Source organism: Trichosurus vulpecula, chromosome 8 (assembly GCF_011100635.1).
Source record: "Trichosurus vulpecula isolate mTriVul1 chromosome 8, mTriVul1.pri, whole genome shotgun sequence".
NCBI classification, from domain to species: Eukaryota; Metazoa; Chordata; class Mammalia; order Diprotodontia; family Phalangeridae; genus Trichosurus; species Trichosurus vulpecula.
Genome location: NC_050580.1, coordinates 170,776,547 through 170,788,103, shown reverse-complemented (window position 1 = coordinate 170,788,103; position 11,557 = coordinate 170,776,547). Strand labels below are relative to the sequence as shown.

At 35.4% G+C, this 11,557-nt stretch overlaps 1 protein-coding gene across 2 annotated transcripts in view; it reads right to left on the bottom strand.

Moving 5' to 3' along the window:
* Positions 1-575: 575 nt before the first annotated feature.
* Positions 576-11,557, bottom strand: part of COPS2 (COP9 signalosome subunit 2) — a 58,852-nt gene continuing 47,870 nt past the window's right edge. The window contains exons 10-13 of one of the 2 annotated variants that reach the window (XM_036734409.1): positions 5,193-5,290; positions 3,956-4,038; positions 3,389-3,447; positions 576-2,661 (exon numbers count right to left, since the gene is read on the bottom strand). In XM_036734409.1, coding sequence (XP_036590304.1) covers positions 2,517-2,661; positions 3,389-3,447; positions 3,956-4,038; positions 5,193-5,290 — 385 coding nt within the window. In that variant the 3' untranslated portion in view covers positions 576-2,516. The remainder of the gene's footprint in view (positions 2,662-3,388; positions 3,448-3,955; positions 4,039-5,192; positions 5,291-11,557) is intronic. The other variant, XM_036734408.1, reaches the window with a different exon arrangement.

Genomic DNA, 11,557 nt, shown 5'->3' with positions numbered 1-11,557 from the left:
ATGTGAAAATATAGTTCCTTCCTTTAAATAAGAGTCTGTTGGGGCAGCTAGGTGGCACAGTGAATAAAGCACTGGCCCTGGAGTCAGGAGGACTTGAGTTCAAATCCAGCCTCAGACACTTGATACACTTACGAGCTGTGCGACCTTGGGCAAGTTGCTTAACCCCAACTGCCCTGCCAAAAAAAAACAAACAAAAAAAAATATAAGAGTCTGTTGATGATTTTCTACCCTACACAAAAAGGTGTACTACTGAACAAAACAAAGTTGGAACAGGAGAACTGGGAGATTTGTTGGACTAACATTGGAGATCCTGAGAAAAATCACTCTGAAATCCAATTCTATCAACTAGGGCAGGGAAATTTTTGTTTACCACGGTTATCTTAACTGTGGGCAGATTCTTTCACTTGTTTGCCTTTCATACGACAGTTATTATAATTTGGGCAATAAAGGGTCTTCCAAATACTAATGATAAGTGCATTTCTTTTTTATATATTGAAAAAACACCCTTGTTATAAATAACACATTATTCTGTAAAGGAAGGATATGCTATGTAAAAGAGGAGAAAATACACATAATATGATAAAATTATCTTCAACTCTTTTATTCCCTACCATAGACATGACTTTCATTTTTGGTTTTCGTCCAATGTTCTACAGTTTCCAACTTCCAACTGTTCATTCACACTGCTTTAACTTGATAGACATTGGTTATTGCCTTCCTAAATCTAGAGATGATCGAGCTAGAGTATAAATATATACCACAAATCTCCATAAAATGCTGACAAAACTGAATAAGCATGCCTTGTGTTTAAGTCCATGCTGGTACCGCTGATTATAAAATAGGATTTGTCCACCAACAACACTTTGTTTTCACTCTGAAAGTTGAAAAGAGTTTTCCTGCCACTCGTAGTTTATATGTCAGAAAGAGAAGATATTCAAAGAAAAAATAAATTAACCATATTAACATTTCCTCTTGGTTCTGACTGTTCTAAGTGTAGAGTAATAAGGTTTTTAACAAACATGCCAGACCCTGGCTGTCCAAATGAGCACTCTTCCCTTTTAAAGTAGTCACCTTGTGAGGCAATATTCTCATTCCAGCAATGCTGCCATTGCCCTATGTGTTTGTAAATCCTCTTTGGAAATTGCTTCCATGATCTGTGACACATTCTTTGAAGACTCAAAAGTAGAAAATCTTTGCTCAGTGAGGATGGATTTAATTTCTGGCAATACTCCAAAGCCATTGGGAACAATGTCTGGTGAATTCGGCAGGTGATCAGCATACAATCTGGGGGTAAAAATGAAGTGGGATCCAAAAGTATTTAGACTGATTTTAGTCTGTGGCTCAATTTGGTTCCAAAATCAGTTTTAAGAGAGGGGTACCAAAAATATTTTACACAGCTGCAGCATCACTAGATTAAGTATCTAGCCTCCCAAGGTGACAATTATAAAGTTCTGGTATAGTTGTGATTTAAAAAAAAAAATCACTTTTTATAGTTATAGCTTATATTCTACCCCACTGCCATATATAGGATTTACTACAGAATTTAAAGCCTTTTAGCAATTTTTGAAATTCAAGAGACAATAAGAAACATCCTGCCCACTATTTTTGGTAATTTTCTTTTCCAAATTTTATTCTACCAAGTTGGTGCTACCCAACTTGTAACTATTAAATACCTAGTTTTTGTTTCTCTTTATATTGTTAATAAGCTACTTCAAAAGTAAAAAGCAAAACAAAGACAAAAAAAAAAAAAAACAACAAAAACCAAACCTCAAAAGTAGGAAATCAATTCATTTATCCCCAAATAGCTTATCACTAATTGGAGATAAAATAATTTGAAATCTCTAAGATACAAAAACAAACAAAACAAAACTCAAATATAATAAAAAACACATCAAGAACCAAACTGTACAATTTCTGAGCTGCACTGTTTATTTTGCTGCTTGAAACCTAAGTGACAGTATGCCACTATCATTATGGGGTTTCGTCTAAACCTTTACTACACTGCAGGTACAGAAATATACGGACACATTTTTGGAGAATTGACATTTTGCAAAATGCAGCAAACATTTTAATTTATACATGAGAAAAGGAAGTGTTCAAAAGGGTATGCATTTCAAGTTATTGCAGGTTATTTCTGTGAGAGAATTTCTGCAGGTAAAACATGTTTAAATTTAACCAACAGTAACGTGTCAGTGTATTTAAAATCATGACAAAAATCTTCTCTCTGGTCATTAGTTGCCCATGACAAATTACTATGATGTTGTATGTTTAGGGCAAGATGTCAATACAGCATAAATCCCATGGCATTTTGGTTTTCTTCTGGAGATTAAAGCTGTTTTTCTTGGGATAAATGCAGCAGCAAAACACAAACCAGCTGATCAAAAAAGCACTTCTGCCATAACTCCAATAATTTTCAGGGCACATCAACCGACAGTAGTTTTGCCATTCCCAGTTCTTTTAAGGTTTACATCACTGCACTGTTGCCTTAAGTATGTCTTGTAAAAGCTTGTTCTCTGTTAAGCCAGTTTACTGACTACAGCTTGGTTGAGAGAATTTAGCTGGTTGGTCCATTTATCTAGTGCAGTATATCGGGCACCACCCCTCTTCTGATGATCCAGTTCAAGGAGCTGGTTGACTTGATCAATTCGGCCATGAATAGTGCTAGAAATAAATAAAAGACAATTTGTCTACAAAACACCCACTACGCATGTCTGGAATGTTGTTTCAGAAAAAAAGAACAAGTTACCAAAAAACACAAAAGAAAAAACTATTGTTTGTATAAACTGACAATATTCAACAGTGTTAGGTTCCTATGCTATCTTACAAAAAATTTAGCTAGAAACCAGAACGTAGGCACATTTTCTCAAGTTAATCCAAATGTAAGAAAAAAAGTAGTATGACAGACATGATCGTCAACATGCTTTGATATAATTTGTTAATAAAGATTAAATGTCATGTAACACAGAAAAATAATGTAATAGCTTGGTGGTAGTGGGGGCACGCTATAATCTAATCTCCCCATGGTGATGCACAAGTGTCTTATGCTTGACAATTTGAAGAAGACTCAAATCATTCTCAAGCTATAGAATAAGCTATATATTGATAAAAAAAACATCTTCCCAAAGAAACAATTGACAATTTTTTCAGAGTTCAAATGTCAAAAAAATTTACCTGTTATAGGCAATTTCTCTAATCTAATCTGTCTTTACTAACACAAATACACACACACACACACACACACACACACACACACACACACATCCCATAGCTTTTATCAGAGGAAAAGCACATCCTTATAGCAATTCTTTAAGGAACAAAAAACATTTCACAACTATCTTTATCATTGAAAATTTTATATTTTGCACTTATAAAAATGAAAAGTACTTACTTATCCAATATGCATTGTACCAGCAAGCTCTCCACATCGGCTACATCTATGTTTAATTCCTAAGACAGAAGACTCATTATGTTTCCATTGATTAATTTCACTGCTTTTAGATTTCATGCAAATTATGATAGAGTTTTAATTCATTTACTAGAACTTAACAGAAATAACTGCATACAGAAATGTCTGCAGAAGTTTTTTCATTGTGACCTCTAAAACACTTTTTAATACAAGTCTGACAAAAAAATTTAGCTTCATAAAACTGTAAATATTTTACTTTTCATTCCCAATAGTTTACTGTGTTTGAAGTTAATAATTCATCAATAATACATTTGTCAAGAAACCCATTTTTTCTAGCATATTAAAATTTTTTCTATATTAATAAGTTTATGCCAAGGAAACATTTTAGTATTATTTTATTCTTTAATTAAGGTAGATATAAATTCATAACAAGATGTTATAACTATGATGATAAAAGAATATAGATAAGTCTTTCAAAGTGAAGGCATGTATGCTATATTCAAAATGGCAAACTATTAATAAGTGATAGATCCTACTAGTGACAAGTACCTTAGAAATAAAAGGAATATGTATTCTTGTGTAAGGCTTAATTAATTTTATAAGCACTTGTGTTCTGATGTTTCGCAAAAGCTCTGGAAGAAAAGACAAAAGTTAAAAAAACAAAAGACAAAATCGACATTAACTACAATAGGAAAGGACAGATTATAAGCATCTTTATATAAAAACAATATATACTTTTGTTTCACGAAAATGAACTACTTTTTTTACATATCTTCTAAAAAACATTTCTTTAGTCTGAAAACTAAAAGCATATGTTAAAAGTTTTTGTAAAAATATTTTGGTCCATAGATACACATTTCTCAGATGCGGAAAATTATATTCCTTAAGGAGTTCCTGCTTATACATGCTGCTTGTGTTCACCTTCCAGTTTTTTCTCCACATACCTCAAATTTTCATGTACTTCCTCTATCTATTGTCATTTGTACATATAATTTTAAATAAATCAAAACAGACTGTAAATTCCTTGAGGAAAGGGATTATTTTCTATTGTTTTTGTATTACCCACAGTCCTTAATACAGTTCTGAGTACACAATAAGTACTTGATAAATGCTCTCTGAAGAAGTTAGAAGGGAAGAAGAAAAAAAGCAGAAAACTATCCACTATGGAACCAGCTCTGGGCTTCCTTAGTGGACCTGAGCTATATATAGGCATCCTTAATGAGAAGTCTGCTACATGGAAAATTGCTCCCGTTGAGGGGCAAACCCTAAAGTTATGTCCATAGAGGTAAAAAGCCCTATATCCATGTACTAGCAAAATGAGACAATGGTGCAATAATAGGTCAGAAACTCCATAGTATTTTTGTCTTATGAGTTATAGCATATTTATCCAAGCACACCTTAGGTCAATTTGTGTTGTTTTAGTTCCTTTTTAAAAGTGCATTGTAAAAATTAACTTTAATGCAATAATCAGTAAGAAATATAAGCATCAAAATAGAAAAAAGAGTAATACTAAAGAGATCTTAAAGGAAATAAGATAGCAATGAATCAACGAAGATAATTATTCTTAGGCTGATAAAGCAGCTAATAATGTCTTAAAGTTCCTAAATGTTAAGGGATATCATGCTCTATTTCATGTGGTAACAAATACAAGAAAAATAACTAAATATTATATATCTTCTCAAGAAACATACTATACCATATACGATATCTGAGAGATTTCAAAATAATGATTCTAGACTACCAAAGAAATGCAGGTCCAATTCATCAGTTTTCAGAGGAAACATACCTTCAATGTGCTCCCTTATGAAGGGATCGTCCATGATGTTGCTGTGATTTGTTTTCAGAATCTTCTCAAATTCAGTGATGTCATTATTCTGATAGGCACTAAAAGAAAGGGTGGGGAGGAGGGGGAAAGGCTGAATTCTAACCTTGTCAAATGTAAATAAACTATATACAAAAACAGAAAATCCAAAGAGCTTGCCTGACAACTCTAATGTGCTAATACCTATATTACTGGATTCTCTAGCTCATATAAAGAGAAAAAAACCAGTAATCATAGTATAATGGAAAAAAAATAACAATGAAACTGAAGCCTAGAGGGCTGAGGTTGAATCCTTACTTTCCAGATAAATAGCTGTATAACAATAGGCAAATGACTTAATATCTCTGGGTTTCATTATCTATAAAATAGAGTGTAGGACAATATGATGTACAAGGACTGGACATTCTATGGGCTAAACACATTCTCCACCCACCTTTCCTCTTCCCAGAACTTATCTAAGCAAAATAGGTTTTTTCCCCTAAACTATTTGATTCTACTTGTAGAAAGGACAATTAATGTTCTTTCCTTTTTGTTACCTGCAAACTATTTAAATGACCTTTGAAGGTTTCAATTTATTTAGTCATAATTAAGAGCTGACTGTGACTTAGTATTTAGCACAATTCTTAAATTTGATGTTTCTAATTATGATTGTACTTTCATTTACTAAGAATCACCGAAATTCAGAATATGTACATATATTATTATATAGGAGTTAAAACTCCTTAAAAAAGGATGCATCCTCTGTGAAAGTTATAAAGTATAGTGTCTTGTTTTCAATCTTTTAGGAAACCATTAACAGCTACCAAAACCTTTCAAGTAAAACATCTGATTCTCTTGCTCCTAACCATGAAGTTCCATTGAGATCTGAAAGATGGAACATTATTGTAGCAATCATAAAAGATTGCTGCCAAATGGGACACACGTACAAAGCAGAGAGCAGTGATGGAGTCCCTTACTGCAGAGAGCCAAAGGCGTATTTACAGTCACAATTTATTGAAGTGTATGTTGATACCAGTTCTGGCAGGCACTGTGTGAAATCTTGCTAAAGGTGCTGAGAAGGAAGAAGCCAACCTTCTGGAAATGGCACCACTGTCTGCTTTATACATATGTCATATTCATCAGCCATTCTGCACGACCTCTGCTGTACTTCCATCTGTTGGATCGCAATGTAACTTCATTTTAGGGAAAGCAGATTCAAGTGCTTCAACAGGAATTTTTTCCCTGTAGTCTGCTGCCAACTGACTAGGAAGATAAAATTAGGAAGCATTACTTTCTTACCTATCTAAAATGCATCATTTGAAACTACTATTATGGGACAGGATAATTAAGGAGCAGTAAAAACAAATATACATTTTAATGAGAAAATGTTTTCCTACTGGTTTTTTTAGTCTTATACAAAATCATATGGGCTTCTGTAATGAATGTTACAAGTTATCATTAAAAAATTTGGTAGCTCTGTAGGTTCATTACAACCAAATACAAGGAAAGCTGTAAAGCTTTTACTCAAAACATTTAAAAATGTGATCAAAGTCTATCATTAAATCCATCTGCTTAGCCAAAGTAGGTTTTAAAATAGAAAAAGCCCTCACTGAAGTTTTCTCAAGAAGTCTGGACTGAACATAGATAAGCCCTCTCATATGGTAGTGCGGTAGGGTCAAAAGAACATTCAACTAGGAGGCAGACATTTGCCTTTTTAAATCCAGTGGACTCTCATTGACAGCTTATAACCCCTTAGCTTTTACTTGCTCGGGTTACATGACATTGATTCGTATTCAATCTATAAGTGGTTTAAAAAAAATTAAACCAACAACACTGTTGTAGTTGTTGTGTATACTGTTTTCTTGAGTGCTTAACTCACTCTTCATCAGTTCATATAGATCTTTTCATGCTTCTCTGTATTCATCACATACGTCATTTCTTACAGCATAGTAGTATTACATGCATGTACTACAATTTATTTAGCCATTCTCCAAGTGATGGGCATATACTTTGTTTCCAATTCTTAACTATCACAAAAAATGCTGATAAAAATATTTTGGAGTATATGAGGACTTTTTTCTTATTAATGGCTTTCTTGGGGGTAAAAGCTCAGGAACATATCTCTGGTTCAAGGGTATGGACATTTTAGTCACTTTATTTGCATAATTCCAAACCACTTTCTAAAATGGTTGTACCATTTCACAACTCCACCAACAAAATGCCTCTCTTAACATAACCTTTCCAACACCAACTGTTGTCATTTTTGCTAATTTATAGGTTGTGAGGTGAAACCTTGGGTTTCTTTTGATATGCATTTCTCTTATTAGCGATTTGGAGCCCTTTTTCATGTATTTGTGAATACTTTGCAGTTTTTCTTTTGAGAACTATTTGTTTAGATCAATTATCTCATGTGGAAGGTCTGTTTATGTGCCATTTCATGAATATGTCACTAGACTCCACAAATTCAGTGGTGAATGCAGACAGCACTATGTGATGGAAAGAGTGTTAAAGCTTGGAGGTCAGGAGACTCATGGATTCAGAACTTTCATCTGACACTTAATAATGGGCAAAGTCATTTAACACTTTCGAGTCTCAATAGAGCAATGTGGTGCCATAGAAACAGCACTGAATGCTAGAACTAGAAAAATAGGTTAAAATCTCAGCTTCAATGCTAACTGTCATTATGGGCAATTACTTAACCTCTCTGAAATTCAGTTCTTGCAAATATAAGACGGAGTGACTCTCCACAAATTCAATCAGTCGCCAAATATTATTATTTCTGCCTCCATTACATCTTTTGTAGACAAACCCTTCTCTCTAGTCACAAAGGCAACCCACTTGAGTTCAGGCCCTCATCACCTCTCTTCAATTAGTGTAATAGCCCCTTAATTATCTCCCTGCTTCAAATATTTCTCTACTTCAGGTCATCCCAAGTGATTTTTCTTAAGTGTAGGTCTGTCCATGTCACTTCTCTCAATCAACTCTAGCGGCCTCCTATTGCCTCTAGGATAATACACAAACTCCCATGTTTAGCATTTAAAGTCCTTCATAATGTGGCCCCAACTTGTATACTACTCCAATCCTGTCCTCTATGATTCAGCCAAATGAGCCATCTCTCTCTTCTTAACAAAAACTCCCATCATCTCCTGTCTCAATTCCTTTGCACTGGTTGCCCTCCATACATGGAATACATTCCAAGTTCCTCTACCTCACTGAATACTTCTACTCCTTAAAGATGCCACTCAAGAACCACCTTCTACATGAAGCCTTTTCTGATCTTCCCAACTGCTAGTGTCCTCCTGTCTAAACTGCCTTGTCTTTAACCATTTTGTATAATTTGTATAAGTAAATACAAGTATTTCCTGTTTTCCTCATTAGAATTTAAGCTCCTTGAGAATAGGGACTATTTCATTTTTTTGTGTCCAGATCCCCAGCATCTAGCACAGGTTAAATGCCTTAAAAATGTTTCTTGAATGATTTTAATATGCAGGTGGGAACTAGGGGTGAATGGTAAAAAAAAAAAATTATAAAATATGGCTGAATATTAAGAAATAAAAGAAAACAAAGGCTTATAGACTACTCAGAAGTTTAAATATCCAGGTACTTCAGGACAAGAGCCAGTACTTATCTCTACCATGGATATGTACTGCATATGGACAATGGGTGCAACCTTAGAAGGGAGAGAATAGTGTATATGGGGAATTTCAATAACCCCAGACACAAAACCCCATCACTTTAATACTATTCTTTGAATGTTTTGTGGTAAATTGGAAATGGCATTAAGGAAAGTAGCTAAATCAGGCCAAACATACAGAGAGGAAATCAGTACTGGAGACAATTTGGAACGGGTCAAGGGGCTGATTTATAAAATATCTGAAAGAGGGGACAATAACAAACTATCACAGATTATCTTACTACTGAAAATTAGCAATCAAGAGGACATGAAAAACTACTGACCCATTTACCTGCTTTTTCATCTCTATAAAAATCTTTATGAGGATTTTCACATATGAGAGTATTCTTGATGAAAATGAGAAGGGAACACGCAGACCATGTCTGCATAATCATACAATTTACTGAAAAGTACAGTGAATATAAGATCCTATTATGCTTATGATTATAAAAATGTGTTTTAGTACTGCGAAATGTGGCCTTAAAGACTCCTTTCTCAAGATGCCTCATGCATAAATTAACATCACACGAGACTTTTTGAGAGCTAAAATAGCTGAGACAACTTTTTTTTTTCAATAATGTGCTGATCATCAATATCAAGCCAAACATAAAATATTAAGATGTACACTTGCAAAAGATGCTTGCTTCTATAATGGAAGGCATCTAACAATATTAAGCACATAGTCCAAATGGAGAAGAAATTCCATATGTATGGCAAAATCCCTCAAATGTTCTTTACTGCAGATGGTGTTCTCACTACACCAAGTCCCAGATTTCTAAAAAGAATGCCAGATTAAATCCACAACCACCCAAACAGAAAAAAAACAAGAGTGTCTGTTGTTGAGATTATAGCAACCTCACTGAACCAGTTCATTGGTAGGTAGGTATGTATGTAGGCAGCTAGTGGTGCAGTGCCGGGCCTGGAGTCTGGATGACTCCTTAAGTTCAAATCTGGCCTTAGACACTTACTAGCTGTGTGACCCTGGGCAAGTCATTTAACCCTGTTTGCCTCAGTTTTCTCATGTGTAAAATGAGCCGGAGAAGGAATGGCAAACCACTCCAGGCTCTTTGCCAAGAAAACCCAAGATGGGATTATGAAGAGTTGGACATGACTGATAGGACTGAAAAACTGCAATAATATATATGTATGTATGTATGTATGTATGTATGTATGTATGTATGTATGTATGTATCTTTTGCACAGACACTGCAGAAGGACAATGACCCTGGCACAGTATGAACAGGAGAACGAGAGTGAGATGGACAGATTCTATATGGGGAAAATTCCCAGTGCTTTTAATGATCCTAAGCTGCTCTCTGAAATAAGATGGACTTTTGTCAAAATCTGTTTTCAAACTCCTAAGGAGGTAGACTGATTATTTAGTAAAGAGTAAGGAATAACTGGAAGGCTAGCCTGACTAATGCACTGGTAATCAGAAGAGATTAAAAAAACCTAAAAAAGTTGAGCATATTCTCTATGAAGGCCTCTGTGGAGGGATCCGAAAAAAAATCATAAAAAATGGAGAGGTTGTGATCTACATTGGTGGAAGGAGTCCTCATATCTATGAGATCACAGATGCACTAAATCATCTATTACCTCTTGATTTTTCATACTGTCTCAGGTTCTCCTATTACTGATTGATTTATAATAGGAAGGCTTCAAAGCAATTCTATAATCATTATTTTTCCACATGACATTTTCCTTTTGCCTATTTCTGTTCCTGACTAGTATATTGTGATGGACAATTTAGGATATCAGACTTTGGAAAACCAAAGAGTTCCCCTTTATCTCTAATGTAGTTACTTAAAAACCTTGGAGCTCTACTGACTGGCCTCCATAGGCAACTGTATTGGTAATTTAAATATGAAGATCTTTCCCACCCATTAGTAGGCCCATGTGACCTGCTTATGTCACAGGAAGTCTAAGTCACATGTGGTGGGAGGAGCTTGCTGAGAGGAAAAGGAAAATGTGCCACAGGAAATGCTGAGAGAGCAGTTAGAACCGAGGGGGAGAACAGACGCAGGCCTGCTAGCTGTGCTGTATTTGTGGGAAGGCCCCAGCGGGGGGGGGGGGGGGGGGGGGGGGGGGGGGGGAGGGCGGGAAACAGAAGGCTAATGGGATGGCAAGGCTCCACATGGTGATATTGTGTTTTAAGTTCCTTGCTGTTATGATAAAGTGGGCTTACTGGTTTTGGAAGTTGGTTGCTGCTTGGGTTGGACTTAGTGGTTCATGGGATCTGGTCCTCTGGTGTCTGAATAAGTGTTTTACTTCTTCTACCTTCTATATGGAGAGTCTCTCATATTTTGTGATACAGAACTACATAGGGATATTCACAATTATTGTCGATGTTGTGTTTATTGCCTTGCTAATACATTTGGCGACTAGGAGGATGAGATTGCAAGGTGTAAGATCTCTATTTGGAGGTAGAAGGGCTTTAGAGGAAGAAATGGTTATTCCAGGATGGGATGATGTACCTTATTCCTCCCTAGCAAAGGAATGGGCGAAAGGAACAGGGATCTGTGAAGACTGGAACAGAAGCTACAGAGGGGAGAACCTAGAGATTTGGAAAGATGTTTGCAAGAAATTAAAGTTAAGGCAGGGAGAGAATTGCCAACAGCACTCTCTTGGAGAGGCTGGATTTTACTCACAGCGTATCGTATTATATATGAAAGCAGGG